The sequence below is a fragment of the Mauremys reevesii genome, linkage group 20 (genome assembly GCF_016161935.1).
Source record: "Mauremys reevesii isolate NIE-2019 linkage group 20, ASM1616193v1, whole genome shotgun sequence".
Lineage (NCBI taxonomy): Eukaryota > Metazoa > Chordata > Testudines > Geoemydidae > Mauremys > Mauremys reevesii.
The window spans coordinates 6,183,150-6,199,683 of NC_052642.1; the positions used below are offsets into that span (position 1 = coordinate 6,183,150).

The following is a 16,534-nucleotide window of genomic DNA, read 5'->3' on the forward strand; positions in this document are numbered from 1 at the left end:
CTAATTGAAGCAGTCACCCTGCTGCTGGACGGAGCAGGGATTGTGGACCTGAGCCCTGGAAGTGCTACTCAGAGCAGGTACATTAGCGGGTGCAGGGAATGGTGCTCTCTGAGGCTCCATGCACAGCAGCTGCTTGGCCCGGAGGCAGTTTCATTGCGAGCAGGGGAGATGCTGCCATGGTAATGTCTCAGCTGCAGAAAGCTAATAAGGCCTCGTCTGGCTTTCCAGTCTGGGCACGTGCTTAGTCCCCGTGGGGGGCACGTCCGTCTCCAGCTTTAAGGGGCTGCAGCTCAGCTCTGCTGACGTTTGCCGAGTCCCTGCTAGCCGGGGGTGGTGGTTCCTCCATAACTAATTATTCAGCAGTTGTAGCATTGGGGATTTTCAGGGCAGAAGGGAACCTTGGCTGATCGGGTCTGATCTCCTGCATAACACCAGCCAGCAGACTTCACCCAGTTACCCCAGTAACGTGTATAGGGCTAAAGCATCTTTTCCCAAAAGGCCTCCACGTCTGGCTTTGGAGCCCTCGAGAGAAGGCGAATCCACCTCTTCCCTTGGGAGCTGGTTCCCAGGGCCGCTCGCCCGCTGTTAAAAATGGGCACCTGGTTTCTAGACTAGTCTCGTTGCTCTCCAACGTCAATTCAGCACCGATGGCCCAGCCCGCACGTGTGAGCCTATAAAACCAGCTCACGCTGCAAAGCGGCCCTACAGCAACAACGCCCTGGGCCCGAGACCGACCCTACAATCGCAAAGTGGCAATGGGCATGGGAGTGGAGGGAATCCGGCCTGACATGAAAAGGAAGATTCTCCCTGAACCTGGCCCAATTCATAGTGATGAAAGCTGCTGTGGTTGCTCTGGGGTCTGGGTTCATGGGTGCAGCAAATCCCCCATCACTTGGAGGCTTTCCCACTTTGGAGACGATACATTCACTCAGCCACGCACCTGAGGGCTCAGGACAGGACTCATTGGGGGAGCTGCCAGGAATCCAAGGAGGTGACCAGCATGGCTCCTCCTGGCTTTAAAACCTAGGAATCAATTACACTAGTTCTCAATGGACAAGTGTCCGCCTCACAATCCCAGCAGCACACCTGGCTGGCTGGCTGGCTGGCTCAGCAGACAGGCTGTACCTGGGGAGGGGCAGTGTCAGAGGAGCTGTCCAGGCAGTGCCTGTTCTAGGGGGTTCAGTCGCCCAGGCTGGCAGGACAGAAACACGGACAGTTTAAAATCCTCATGGCGATGGCAGTGGGCACGGCCCAGCTCTCACGAACAGCCCCCTGGGGACCCACCGCAGGGAGGCAGCATGTAGGGAATTGGGAAACCAGGAGAAAACACGAGGAGGAGGGTGCAACAGGGGAGGCCTCCTGATTGATACTGAGAAAGCAGGGCAATCGGCTAGTTATCTTAGGTGCTTTACACAAAACACAAGAAGCCTGGGAAACAAGCAGGAAGATTTGGAAGTCCTGGCGTGTTTGGAATAACAGAGACTTGGGGGGGGGGGGGGGAACTCACATGTCCGGAGCACTGTCACGGATGGGTATAAACTGTTCAGGAAGGACAGGGTACGGGAGGAAAGGTGGAGGAGTTGCACTGTGTGTAAGGGAGCAGTATGATTGCTCAGAGCTCAAGCATGAAATTGGAGAAAAGCCTGTTGAGGGTCTTTGGGTTAAGTTTAGAGGCGAGAGCACCAAGGGTGATGTGGGCATCTGCTACCAGACCAGGAGGATGAGGTAGATGAGGTTTTCTTTGGACAACTAACAGAAGTTTCCAGATCACAGGCCCCGGTTCTCATGGGGGACTTCAATCACTCTGACGTGTGCTGGGAGAGCAATGCACAGACCAGTCCAGGAAATTTTTGGAGAGTGTTGGGGACAACTTCCTGGTGCAAGTCCTGGGAGGAACCAACTAGGGGCTGTGCTCCCCTTGACCTGCTGCTTGCAAACAGGGAAGAATTGGGATTGGAAGTAGAAGTGGGTGGCAACCTGGGCAGCAGTGAATGTGAGATGATCAAGTTCAGGATCCTGACAAAAGGAAGAAAGGAGAGCAGCAGAATACGGACCCTGGACTTCAGAAAAGCAGACTGACTCCCTCAGGCAGGATGGGCAGGATCCCTGGGAGGCTAATCGGCGGAGGAAAGGAGCCCAGGAGAGCTGGCTGTATTTTAAAGAAGTCTTATTGAGGGCACAGGAAAAAAACCATCCCGATGTGCAGAAAGAATAGCAAATATGGCAGGCGACCAGACTGGCTTAACAGAGAAATCTTCAGTGAGCTTAAACACAAAAAAGAAGCTTACAAGAAGTGGAAACTTGGACAGATGACTAGGGAGAATAAAAATATTGCTGGAGCATGCAGGGGGGTGGGTTCTAGAAGGACAAAGCACAACTGGAGTTGCAGGTAGCAAGGGATGTGAAGGGTAACAAGAAGGGTTTCTACAGGTATGTTAGTAACAAGAAGGTCAGGGGAAGTGTGGGCTCCTTACTGAATGGGGGAGGCAACCTAGTGACAGGTGATGTGGAAAAAGCAGAAGTGCTCAATGCTTTTTTTGCCTCGGTCTTCACAGACAAGGTCAGCTGCCACACTGCTGCACTGGGCAGCACAGCCTGGGGAGGAAGAGATCAGCCCTCGGTGGTGAAAGACCAGGTTAAGGACTATTTAGAAAAGCTGGATGTGCACAAGTCCCTGGGGCCGGATCTCATGCAGCCGAGGGTGCCGAGGGAGTTGGCTGATGTGATTGCAGAGCCATTGGCCATTATCTCTGAAAACTTGTGGCGATCGGGGGAGGTCTCGGATGACTGGAAAAAGGCGAATGTAGGGCCCATCTTCAAAAAAGGGAAGGAGGAGGACCCGGGGAACTACAGACCGGTCACCCTCACCTCAGTCCCTGGAAAAGTCATAGAGCAAGTCCTCAAGGAATCCATTTTGAAGCTCTTGGAGGAGAGGAAGTTGATCAGGAACAGTCAACATGGATTCACCAAGGGCAAGTCATGCCTGACCAACCTGACTGCCCTCTATGAAGAGATAACAGGCTCTGTGAATATGGGGAAAGTGGTGGACATATCTTGACTTTAGCAAAGCTTTTGATACGGTCTCCCACAGTATTCTTGCCAGCAAGTTAAAGAAGTCTGGGCTGGATGAATGGACTCTAAGGTGGATAGAAAACTGGCTAAATTGTTGGGCTCAATGGATAGTGATCAACAGCTCGATGTCTAGTTGGCAGCCAGTAACAAGCAGAGTTCCCCAGGGGTCTGTCTTGGAGCTGGTTTTGTTCAACATCTTTATTAATGATCTGGATGATGGGATGGATTGCACCCTCAGCAAATTCACGGATGACTCTAAGCTGGGGGGAAGAGGTAGATATGCTGGAGGGTAGGGATAGGGTCCAGAGTGACCTAGACAAATAGGAGGATTGGGCCAAAAGAAATCTGATGAGGTTCAACAAGGACAAGTGCAGATTCCTGCACTTAAGACGGAAGAATCCCATTCACCGCTACAGGCTGGGGACCGACTGGCTAAGCAGCAGTTCTGCAGAAAAGGAGCTGGGGGTTACAGTGGACGAGAAGCTGGATATGAGTCAGCAGTGTGCCCTTGTTGCTAAGAAGGCTAATGGCATCTTGGGCTGCATTAGTAGGAGCATTGCCAGCAGATCAAGGGAAGTGATTATTCCCCTCTATTCGGCACTGGTGAGGCTACATCGGGAGTATTGTGTCCAGTTTGGGCTCCTCCCCTACAGAAGGGATGTGGACAAATTGGAGAGAGTCCAGCGGAGGGCAATGAAAATGATCAGGGGGCTGGGGCACATGACTTATGAGGGGAGGCTGAGGGAACTGGGCTTGTTTAGTCTGCAGAAGAGAAGAGTGAGGGGGGATTTGATAGCAGCCGTTAACTGCCTGAAGGGGGGTTCCAAAGAGGATGGAGCTCAGCTGTTCTCAGTGGTAGCAAATGACAGAACAAGGAGCAATGGTCTCAAGTTGCAGTGGGGGAGGTCTAGGTTGGACATCAGGAAACACTGTTTCACTAGGAGGGTGGTGAAGCACTAGAATGGGTTCCCTAGGGAGGTGGTGGAACCTCCATCCTTAAGAGGTTTTTAAGGCCCGGCTTGACAAAGCCCTGGCTGGGATGATTTAGTTGGGGTTGGTCCTGCTTTGAGCAGGGGGTTGGACTAGATACCTCCTGAGATCCCTTCCAACCCTAATCTTCTCTGAAGGTGTCAGTCCCAGCCAGGTAGCCAGACAGATTGCAAGGCCAAAAGGGACTGCTGTGCTCATCTAGTCTGACCTCCTGCCTTGCACAGGCCACAGAACGGCCCCAAAATAATCCCTAGAGCAGAGCTTCTGGAAAAACAACTCATTGGGAGTTCAACATTGTCGGCATCAGGACCCTTGGGAAGTTGGTGCAGTGGTTAATTGCACTCACTGGTAAAAATGGACGCCATATTTCCACTCCGAATCTGTCTAGTGTCAACTTCCAGCCATGGGATCGTGTTCGTCTAGCAGAGAAAGGGCTGTCATGCCCCTTATTCAATATTTGTTTCCCCATGTAGATACGGATAGCCTGTGATCAAGTCACCCTCCGCCCTTCTCCTGGTTATGCTCAATGGACTGAGCTCCTGGAGGCTATCACTGTAAAGCAGGTTTTCTAATCCTTTAATCATTCTCAGGGCTCTTCTCGGACTCCTCTCCACTTTATCACCATCCCACTTGAACTGTGGGCAGGATTCCAGCAGCAGTCGCACCAGTGCCAAATACACAGGTGCAATAATGTCTCTGCTTCTACTCGAGAGTCCCCTGTTTATGCTACCGCTGAGATTCTGGCCCCACCATTGCAGAGAGGGAAGATTGCCATGAACATGGGGGCTCTCTAAGCCCTCCTCCACTCAACATGGCCACCAGCTCCCCCACCATTAACTCCCAGAAAATGCCCTGCACCCTGGTCCTCATTCTTGCTCCATCCTGGGAGCTCTGCCCAGCCTTGTGCCAGAGCTATGGGGCCAGGCGGGTGGTGGGGAGGGGAGGCTGGGATCACCAGGGCATCTCCTTAGAACAGTGTGGGTTGCTTCTCGGGGACCCTTCCCCACCAACACCTCGATGGGCCTCAGACAAAAAACTGCTGTTATAAAAAGCCATGGAGAGCCAGAGGGGACAGACGGGCTCCCTCCCCCAGGGCCACCGCACCCCACATCTGCCTAGGGGGAGGGAAGAGGGGAGGGGTGGCCCAGCAACAGCCTGGGTTGAGGAGAAAGAAACCCATGAGCTCCCCCGACCCTTTGAGCCACTGCTCCACTAGGTGAGACATCGTCACCTCCCACCCCAACGCACAGGGACAGGCATGTTCTTGCCATCAGCTGGGGCTCCCTCTCCCCGGGGGGGTGGGGGGGGGCATGGCGGAGCTGCCTGGTGAACAGTAGATTTGCTCCCCAGCCCCATAAAGGGGGGGGGGGGAGAGCCTCATCCCTGGGATGATTTAGAAGGGACTGGGAGCAGGGGACAGAGCAGAGGCCGGGGCGTGTGCCCCCCCACCCCGCTCCAGCCCTGCCAGCGCCGGCCGGGTGCGGTAGCTGCAGCTGGCCGGCAGGGGAAGCTGGGGTGACGGGTTTGAAGAGCCCGCTGGCAGCAGCTGGCTGTGCCTGGGTGTTCTGGGAATGGAGCCCCCCGCAGCGTGGCGGGGGGGGGGGGAAGGTGCTGAATGATTCCCAGAGTCTCTCCCTGCCTCCCCCGCACTCAGCCGCCTCATCACGCTCTATTATTACTGCAGCTGTAGGAGCCGCATGGTGCATGGCAGATGGGCCCTGTCAGTCTCCGGTAATTGAGGCAACAAGCGACATTCGCGCCCCCCCGGCCCCTGCGCGGGTCGCGGCCAAGGGAGGCAGCCGGGAAAGGCGAGGCTGTGACCTTGCCCACTCTGGCACCAGCCCCATCTCTGCCCTGGGCCTGGCTGGGATCGGGACGCGTGCCTGAGACCCCGTCTGCTTTGAGACTGCTAGCTGGGGGTCTGTAACCACGGGGGCGTGCAGCGGCTGCTCGGCCATCCCTGCGTCCTCCCTCACCGGGCAGCCAACCCAAGCTGCCACCCACTGCCCTGGGGCACGATAGCCCCATCTCCCGCAGCTGCATAGCGGCAGAGCCACTGCTTTTGTTCCTCTCCTGCCTGCCCCTCGCCCCAGGACTCCAGAGACCCCCTCTGTGCACCCCTTGGATTGGATTCTCCGCTGCCCAGGCCCCATCCGAGCCCCATGTCACGTACGCGTGCAGCCAGCCCAAACCACCTCCCGCTCCGCCCCGGCCACACCGCTCCGTTTAGTGCGCTGGCTCACTGGGCGCTACGGCGGGTACGAGTGGAGCATTAACCCCAGCTGCAGCGGAGACGGACCTGGCTGTGCTAAGCGGCGGGAGGAGGGGCCGGCGCAGCGGTAGTGGGGAGGGCGGTGAGAAGCGAGACCCCTCTGGCAAATCGCGCCGGGATCAGGCTCTCAATTGCCTTGTCGTCGGCAGGGTGGGCACTGGCTCCTCTGCAGCCGAACAGCTGCGCTCAGCCCAGCGGCAGGTTTGAAACTGGATTCTGCCCCCCGCTGTGCCCAGCTAGGGAGGCAGGAGAGGGCAGCAGGCTGGGAGAAGGGACGGGCGAGAGGGATCATGCCCTGGCCTCTCACCGCCAGACGGGGCTGCAGGATGGGGCAGAGGGACCCTTGCCGTCCCAGGGGTATCTGAGCTGGAGGTGGTCAGAGTGCAGCCAGCTGGCCGATGCGTTCGCCCCACTTCCCTCCCCCACTACGTACAGAGGAGCCAGTAATTCCGGTCATGGGCCACTTTCGCTGCTCCCCGGCAGTCCACATCCTGAACTCCCCGGGCCTTGTCTACCTATTTCTCCACTATTTCACCAGCTCATGCTCTCTCTGCACCCCCTTCCACACCTCCCCTTTCCACCTCCTCCCACCCAGCCACCCCCACCCATCCGGGCACTTCCCCATCACTGCTCCATCCACCCAGCCGCAGCCCCCTTCCCCTCCCACACCCAGCCTCTAGCTTAATGCGGCTCCAAAGCCTCTGCCCGCAGCCAGCCCCTCCCTGGCACCCACCACCGGCAGCGCAGCTGCCAAAGAAGCTGCACCCGTAGCTCAAGGGAGCCCAGCCACAGCTAGATGCACGGGGGGGGGGTGGGGTGGGGGAATACAGCTGCAGCAAAGAGTCCAGTGGTTCTGGGCTGTTGCATTTTACCTACGAAGCCATTCTGGGAGCGGGCTCCGTGGTGGCCCATTGCACCCCTTAAGCCCCAAAGCCAGGGGTAAGCCTGAAGGTGCAGGGGAAGAGTCCCTCCATTCTAACCCCTGGACCACAAGCTGGAGCTGGACAGGGCATTTACATTGCAGGAGTCTTGGGGAATCTCTCCCCTGGACACTGAGCCCAGGCTCTGACTCAGGTTTGAGTCCAAGGCCCCCCCGCCCATTTCTGTCCACTCTGAAATTGGTCTGACGAGCACTCAGAACCCAGGTCCTTTACTCCTGCTAGTGGGAGAGTCAGAGCCAGAGTCCTGCTGTGTCTCAGGCCAAGCCCTGTCGTGTTGCAGTGTGGACACAGCTCAAGCCGCAGAGCTGAGTCAGGTTAGTATTGTGAGACCCGAGTCCAGCAATTGGAAACAGGGGTTTACAACGCAGTGTGGACGCTCAACCGTGGGCTCTGAAACACCAAGTCCACAAACCCGGGTCCTCTGACAGTTTTACAATGCAGTGTGGACGTACCCTTTGAGCCCCCCTGAGAGTAAAGCCCCATTGCTTTAGGTGCTGTACAACCATGTGGTAAGAAACAGTCCCCGGCCTGCAGAGGTCACCACACAAATACACGAGCATCATTATCCCCATTTTACAGGTGGGGGAATTGAGGCCCAGAGAGATTAAGTGACTTGCCCAGGGTTACAGAGAAGCTGTGGCAGGGCCCAAGAACTAAACTCAGCTCTCCTGAATCCCAGTGTCATGTCTTCACTCCCAAGCCAGCCTTCCTGCCGCTCAATGCTGGGGAGCCAGCCCCATTCTCCCCTGCTCACAAACAGAGCAGCTGTGGGGTAACAAAGGGGCTGGGAGAAAACGGGCCGAGCCTGACAGCTGACCTGCTGTTCATCAGCAGTGACTCAGCCCCTGTGTAATCTCCATTAATAGCCAGCTGAAATGCTCGGCTAAAAATAACCGGCTGCCTTTTCATAAGGGGCCGGCCCGTGGGAGCGGCTCCAGAGAGAAGCGGGCACTCGCTCCCCCTCCAGCCACAGCAGCGAGGCCGGACCGTCGGGGAAGGACAGGAAGCGCGACATGTCGGAGCGCCGGGTGCCCTTCACTTTCCTCCGCAGCCCCAGCTGGGACCCCTGGCGGGACTGGTACCTGGGCAGCCGGCTCTTCGACCAGCCCTTCGGCCTGCCCCACATCCTCGAGGACTGGGGCAAGTGGCCGAGCAGCACCAGCTGGCCGGGTTACCTCCGCCTGATGCCCAGCCAGGCCGCCGAGCCGGTAGCCGTCACCAGCCCCATCGTCACCTCGCCAACCTCCCCCAACCCGGCCTACAGCCGGGCCCTGAGCCGCCAGCTCAGCAGCGGCGTCTCGGAGATCCGGCAGACCTCGGACGGCTGGAAGGTTGCCCTGGACGTCAACCACTTTGCCCCGGAGGAGCTGGTGGTGAAGACCAAGGACGGCGTGGTGGAGATCACCGGTGAGTGCCTCCTTCGGCTTCTCTTGCCTCAGGCTAGGGGCAGACCTGGTCTCCATTGAACCTGAGCCGCTCTCAGCCCTAGGCCTGCTGCACATGTCGCCCCCAGGCGGGGTCTGTGACCCAGCCTCCACGGGGCCGGTCCACCTGAGGCAGCGGCAGCTCCCCTCCAGCAGGCCTGGCTGCCACCCGTGGCGCTGGAGAGCCCAGATTCTATCGCCAGTGACGACTGTGGCACCGGCGGGTCCCTGCGTGGCGAGTGCTGGGGAACGGGTGCAGCCTTTGCCCTCTCAAACCTTCATGCTGCGGCTTGGCAGCTTTCGCTTTCCTCTGGCTCGGGCCCCTCCGCCCCCCGCAGGCTGCTGCCCATTGCCCCTCCCCAATCACACAGGGGATGCAGCTCTGCCTGCAGTGAGGGGGAGAGGCCACATTTCTCCTTGCTGTTAGCCAGGAAGGCATTTGCTCCGGTGATGGAAGAAGAGGGAAAGGACTTGCCCACCTAGGTGCATACAATACATGGGACCCCAGGGATGGGGGAAGGAATTGACACGGGGACTAAACTGGTTATACCAGCCCGTGTTACTATTATTAAATATCTGTAATTCCATGTCCACCCGGAGATGGAAACCTAGATCACGGCCCCACTGGGCTGGGTACTGTACAAGCAAAGAGTAAGGAGTAGTCCCTGCCCCACTGAGCACACAAACTAAATAGACAAAGGGTGGGAAGGGAAACTGAGGCCCAGAGCTGGAAAATGACTTGCCCAGGATCACCCAGCAGGTCAGTGACAGAGCTGGGAACAGAACCAGGTTTCCAAGAGTCTCTGGTTTGCAGCCTAACCTCCAGCCCACGCTACCTCCAGTGGTTATAGATTTTGCTAGGATCCTCCAATGAAAGCAAGGAGCCTATATACCTTTGAGGATCTGGGCCCAAGTGCTCCGTTAGCGCGTGCACGTACTTGGCAGTGAATGCTCTGGCGCATTTTCTAGAACGGCACGAAACATGGCGGCTTTGGTTCTCAGGGGAATCATATGACCGCTGCTGGGGGATTTGAATCCTATTTCTTCCAGCCTCCTCTCCCCCTCCCCGCACTGCATCAGATTCCAAACAAGAGCTGGGCAAAAATCTTTCACAACCCAACATCTTCCATCAAAATTTCAAGGAGAAAAGCAAAGTGTGTGAAGAAGATGGAATTTTTGATGAATTCCCCCCCTCCTCCATTTTCAGCCACTTCTGTTCAACTCCTCCTTCCTCCCCACCCCCGAAAAAATTTCCAACTGAGAAACACCCCATGAAATTAAGTCAAACAACCAATGGCCCTGTGATTTGGCCCAACTGCTTTGGATCAGCTCATGTATAGATCAGCCCTGGTCCCCCTGAGCCATCCCCTCCCACCCTTTGTTCAAGGAATTTTTGCAGCCAGCTGTCTGAGGGCCAGGTCGCCAGCTGGTACAAACTTCAATGGAGTGATGCCAGTTCACACCAGCTGAGGATCTGACCCTGTGTTCAGTGTTTGCCGGGAAGCCTGGAGGCAGGTGAGTTGTGGTAACTGGGTTTTTTGGTGTGCAAAGCGACTTCTGTTTCGGCACTGAAGTCCGCACAACTAGCCCGTGAGCAATGAGATCTCACTGACTAAGAAGGAGCTGACAAGCAGCAGTTCGATTAGTTGACGCCTGGGAGTTCATTTTCCTTTCAAGAATAAAGGCTAGATGCCTGCATGCCCGACGTGAGCCATCCCACACTGCCATCAGCCGCTGAGACCAGGCAAAGGCTCCGCAGATCTGCGGCACAGAGAAGACACCTCGACAGTTTGGGGGAAATGCCTGCTGGGCTTGTAAAGCGATGGGTTACAGGACAGGATCTAGGTCCCTTCCGAACGCCATTCCAGCTGGAGACAACACTTCGGACTTCAGCAGCTCCTGGCAAAGCCTGAAGCTCTGGTGATTAACCCTTGGCAGGGCTGGTGCACGTTTGAGAACATGCAGGTGAAACTGACTCAGAACGGTGACCCTCAGAATCAAAGCTTAAAATGAGGGATTCAATCCAAGGTAGACAGGGCTCCCTCATGGGACACCCCACTGCGCCTGTGGGACGATAGGTCGGCAGTCAGGACCCGGCTGGGCAGAGATACCAGCACACCGGTTCAAATCCCTGCTCTGCCGTGGAGGCCTCGTGTGGACTTGGCACCAGCTTGCCAAAGGGATTTAGGTCATTGGGAGTTGGTGCCTAAATACCTGAGGACCTGGGCCCTCATCTGCGTAAGCCAGGGATAACATCCCTGGCAGGAATAGATTGAGAGGCACTCAGATACTACAGTGAAAAGGGCTGCATAAGAGAGAATTAGGGGTTGTTAGAAGCCAGCTCCTAATGAGAAGCCCAGGCGCTGCAAACCAGGCACCTGCCCCTAGACTCAGACTGTGGGGGAAAATGCAGCAAGTCTGCCTCTAAAACCTGGGGCGTGGCAGCTGTGGACAGGGGGAGCGGAGAGCTACCCTCTGAGCCAGCCTGTGCTTGAACCACCCAGACTGCAGCTGGCATGTTCCCTTCCTGAGGATGCAAATCCAGGAGATGAATTGGATGCCAGCTTTCCTTGGCAATGGATGGGGGCAGGGGAAAGACTCAGGGCATTTCTTCAGCTTGTAGTTTCTCCTGGTCTATTCCCGGCTGTTCAGCTCTGCCTGGCTCATGCTCTGTACACCAGAGAGAGCAACCTGGATGCTGCATCCCTTGCTCAGAGGCGTCCCGCCTCCCTGTTTTGTAACAAAGCTGCCTCGACGAGTGGGGGGGCTGGTTTTTTCCATTTGCAATAATAACGGATGCAAACGCCGCCCCGCCCGAGTGCAGGTAACCATGGTAACAGGGAAGCAGAGGATCAGCGAACTAGAAGGAGGGGAGGCCGAGCGGCGGTTTTGGGGGCTGTAAGACTTTCAGCCCAGCTTGGCTCTGGCCTGGTTCCCAGCCCCCTCCGTGCAGAGGAGCTTGCACTGCAAGCCAGGGAAGCTGCCTGCACGTGGGGATGTACCAGCTTTTCACCACTGGCCAGCCAGCCTGGCAGTCTCAGCCTATTCGTTCCGAATACAGTGGCATTCTCAGCTCAGAGGAGCTTCCGGACTGGCGGGCCGGGCAATGGAGGAGCCTTGGCAGAACATCCTGTTACATTAGTAGTTGTAGCCCCTCGGTGGGCCAGTCCCGGACCAGGACCCCACGGCGCTAGGTGCTGTACATACACAGAATAAAAACCAGACAGTCCCATCATAGTCCTCTGCCCAGCCCCGCCCATGGGCAAGCTTCTCCACCCGGTGGTGGGAATCTGATCTCGTAGGATTTCGGCTCTGTGGAAAACAGGCCACCCCTCACTGGAGGCCGAGCGGGAGAAACCGAACTGCCAGGGCTGATCTGGGGTTCGAGTCCTCACATTCGCCCCCAGCTTCAGACTCGAGGCTCCCAGCTCTGAAATGAAGCTGCAACAGGAGCACGTCCTTCTCTGCTTCCCCAGCAAGCAGCTCCTAGTCACCTTTGCAGGCCTGTGGTGGGCACGATGGTCGGGGAGGCGGGCTCGGGAGGAGTCCCCTGAGGGACTGGGGCGAGTCATTCCCGTCTCCACTCTCCCGGTGCAATGGAGCAGCTGGGTAAGCCCCCGGGGGAGCTCTGGCTGCAGAATTCCAGGGGAGTTGGGGACATAGCCCTGCCCCTGAGCCAGGCATCATTCCCCTGCATGCCTCGCTCGCCCCCCTGACACGGTCTGTCGCCTCCTCTTCCAGGCAAACACGAGGAGAGGCAGGACGAGCATGGATTCATCTCCAGGTGCTTCACCAGAAAATACACGTAAGTAGCTGGTTCAGCAGGGGGCTGGAGAAGAGAAGGTTCTTGGGAGACACTTGTCCTTCATCATCCACCAGCCACGGAAGATTTCTTTGCAAGAAGTACAGTGCAGCTCACCACACTGGACACGGGGGTGGGGTGGGGTGGGGTGGGGGGGTGGTTCTGGCTAGACCTAGGGGACGGACCTCAGCTGACAACCCCTGGCACTGGGATGAGTGGGGCAGGGACAGCGGAGACAGTGCCATGCCCCGAAGGCTGGCATTGCCATGCACCATCTGGAACATGCTCTCCAGGGAGACTTGGGCCGGCAGGCTCCCGTGTGATAAGGTTCCCCTGGATAGAAAGGTTCCCCGGTGCTCAGTCCCCCAGCTCCAGCTTAGCCCTGTGGTAGCAAAGTTCATGGAAAGGTTGTGAGAGGCAACGCAGCGGAGGGCAGGTCTCAGAATCTGGGTTCCTGGCCACGTCTCTCCCTGGGCTGGCAGAAGCTAAGGGTGGTGCAGAGAGCAGTGGTGGCAGGTTCCAGGCAGGATCAACTTCCAGCCCTCTATGGCTAAGCTGGAGCGGCATCACAGGATTGCTGCTGGAAGAGCGTAGACAGGAATCCGGTACTAGTGTAGACAGGAATCCGCCACTGACAAGCCCACTGACCCCACTAGCCCTTACTCTCCTCTCCCTTGTGCAGCCTGCCCCCTGGCGTAGACGCCACCTCGGTCCGCTCCTCGCTCTCCCCGGACGGCATGCTGACGGTGGAAGCCCCCCTGCCCAAGCCGGCCATCCAGTCCGCTGAGATCACGATCCCCGTCACCTTTGAGAGCCATGCCCAGATCACCCCGACTGATACCAAAAAGCCTGAGGAAGCTGCCAAGAAATAAGTAGGCACCTGGCACGGAGGAAGATCGCAGCCCGTCTGGCGCCACTCGCACCCCAAAACCATGTTTGTTTGTTTTTATTTTGTACTAGCGCATTCACTGAGTTGCCCAAATAAATCTGAAAAAAAAAAATCAAATACGCCAACCCCCCGGCTGCCTCTCCCCTGTGCTCCCCCGTGGCTAGCGTGTAGCCATCCGCACATCCTTGCTGCGTCCTTGGTGGGGCCTATTGCTTTGTAAGGGAGTGCTGCAAAACCCAAGAGAAATGCTCTCCATACTCTCCACCATAATGTCTGAGTGCCGCCCAACCGCCGGGTATTTCTCCTCCCAAGAGCCCTGCGAGGCAGGGAATGGTTATTCTCCTTTTATAGCTGTCACCTAAGGCACAGGGAAGCTCCGTGACTTCCTCAAGCTCATACAGTCAGTGGCTGAGCTGGGAATTGAACCTGGGGCTTCTCGCTATTAGAGGCATTGCATCCCGTGGGAGTGGGGACCACGTCGGTTCCTGCCCCTGTGGCTAGCAGGAGCTCCAGCACGCATGGCACGAAGGAGATACAGCGCTTAGGGGGACCAGACAGCAAATGTGAAAAATCAGGACGGGGGATCCAAGGTGGGGGGTAATAGGAGCCCTATATAAGAAAAAGACCCCAAAATCAGGACTGACCCTATAAAAATCGGGACACCTGGTCAGCCTAGCAGCGCTTCATGGCTTCTGCTGTGGCCTTGGTGATGGCCTTCGGGGCGTGGCCACAGGTCCATTCCCCTGCTCGACAGCAAGCAGAGGGGAAATGATTTTCTCCCAGTCTCTTGGCAGCAGCATATTCCTGGGAAGAAGGAAGGAGATGAGCTTGTTCTCTAGGCCTCAGGCCGCCTCTTTAGTGCTCTGGGGGAGGGGGTGAACTTCGGGAAACCCTGCTGCAGCGCTGTTTCCTCCTGACGGCCATTAGAATCAATGGGCCAAATCCTGAGCGGTGCTGGGTGTAATCAACCCCGTTCAAGTCCATGAGGGCGCAGCGGTGCCCAGGATTTGGCAAAGAACCTTCTTATTTTAAAGGGTAACCGGGATCGGTTTTGAACCACAACCAAGGTTTGCTGTTCTGCTTTGGCGGGCCGGAGGTTGGAACCAGGCCTGGTTTTATCAACGCTGGCTTGACTCATCCGCCAGGAATTGCTCTCTGCTGGGCTCCTGAGACCCGTGCTCTGGGATTCGCCCGTCCCTGGCATTCCTTTAACGTGCCACCGTTTTCTGGAAACCTCCAGGCAACCTTTGGACTCTGCTGAGCTTCCAGCCGTTCAGTCTGCCCAGTGGGGTTTTATCCACACTAGGAAACACGGACCCATGATTCCCCACCAGTGCAGCGCTAGCATTGGCACTAATGACTATTAGTCTTTAGTTATACAATGGTAGCGCCTAGCAGGGCTAATGGAGACCATCTAGCCTCTCCGGGCGGCTGCGGAGGAGCCCAGCCATTCCAGCAGAGCAGGTCCCAGAGCTGCACCCAGGCAGCTGTCCCCCCAGCCCCATGGGGGGAGGCCGGATTGGGCAGAAAACAGCACCAGCTGTCCCAAGCTGGGCCAAATGCTGGCAGCAAACCCCTGAACTGCCTGGAGCCTGGAGCCAGGGCTTGGGCCAAAGGGCAGCTCGGAGGAGCTTCCCCAGGAGACAGAGACAGGCCCAAGCCGGCGCCCCGGGGCTGGAGGGGGTTGGATGCCGATCCAGCTCCTGGGCTTGGGAGCCAATTTCTACCCGGAGGTTCAAGAAATAGACATTTAAGCTCCTGCTCCAGCCCTGCCCAGGCCAGGCCCCGCCCTCCCGTAAGAGACCCGGCTGACCCAAAGAGGGGATCCCACCTCCCCCTGCTGAGCCTTAGGGTGCCCAGGGTGGCTATCAAGTCAGGCTGCCCGCAGCTCAGCCAGTGGCTGCCACCCTGCCCCTTCCAGACACGCCCAGGCCCCTGGGGAGAGGCACTGCCCATCCACCACAGCCGCTGTTATTAATCAGCTTTATTAGGCTAGTGCCTGAGGACCTGCCTAGAACAGGGCCTCATTGTGCAGGGTGCTGTACAAATAGCCACCGATGGGCCCTGAAGAGCTTTCAGTCGACAGGGCAGGGTTTGAGGGGGACAGGGCAGGGCAGAAGAGGATAAGAGGGGCGGGTGCGGCATGAACAATTGAGGGAGGGGGTAGGTGATGGCCGGAGCCAAGCCCCATCAGCACAGGGCAGAGGGAGCCCAATCACGCTGTGGAAAGCTCGTCAGGGGCTCCAAGGTGCCTCTGCCAATTGCATGAGCTACATTCCCAGAGCCCCTTGCACGGTTGCTAGGGCAGCCCTGGGACATGGCAACGCCCACATGGCGTCCCACAGCCCTGCCCCAGGTGTGCACTGGGGCCGCGGGATGGCTGTGATGGGACCCCTGGCTTATCGTCCCAGAGCCCCCCGACAATCCAAGCCGGCACGTCGCATTGACCTCTCTGGGTTGGGAAGGGCCGAGCCAGCACCAGGCTGGACTGATCGGGGTTCTCTGGGCTGCCAGTGCAGGGATCGCCAAAGGCCCCACAGATACCCTGGGCAGGGAGGATTCTCAACCCCCCCTCCCCGCAGCCTGACCCACGGACACAGCCTTAGATGGGCAGCGCGGTCTCACTCACTGTTACTATATTATTGCTCTGACAAATCCCTGAGCTAATCCCCCTTCCTGAGTCAGACTCCAAGACAGAGACTTGCCGGGTGCTAGTGACCTGAAAAGAATCCCAGAGACTCTGGGAGCCTGGAGAGCTGGCGCTTGGAATCCAGACACGTTCCAGAAGTCGGCCAAAGCTTTCACCTGAGTAGCCAGCCGCATTTGTACACCGCCCCGGCCTGGAAAGGGTTAACAAACCCTGCTCATTAACAACCAACGATTCTCTCGTTAATCTCCTCCGGGACACGGAGAGCCAATCCAATCCCAGGTCCGTAGTGGGACGAGTATGATAGATCTCAGACCCAGTTCTCAGCAGACAGGAATCCAGGTCTCAAATAAACATGATTCAGCAGAACTGGCAGCGTCTGTTTAGGAGAGCGAGAATAGGAGCTGAATGCCTGGGGGCCGGGACAGGCAGTGCCCCCCCGTACACCCTTCCCAGCCTGAGACGGACTTCACTGTCCAGCACTTGGTTAAACAGTG

General features: G+C 57.3%; 1 protein-coding gene across 1 annotated transcript; it reads left to right on the forward strand.

Moving 5' to 3' along the window:
• Positions 1–8,194: 8,194 nt before the first annotated feature.
• On the forward strand, positions 8,195–13,502 carry HSPB1 (heat shock protein family B (small) member 1). Its single transcript, XM_039508535.1, has 3 exons — positions 8,195–8,682; positions 12,441–12,504; positions 13,184–13,502. The coding sequence occupies exons 1-3, from the start codon at positions 8,289–8,291 to the stop codon at positions 13,371–13,373; spliced, it is 648 nt and encodes a 215-aa protein (XP_039364469.1). The 5' UTR covers positions 8,195–8,288; the 3' UTR covers positions 13,374–13,502.
• The last annotated feature ends 3,032 nt before the right edge of the window (positions 13,503–16,534 follow it).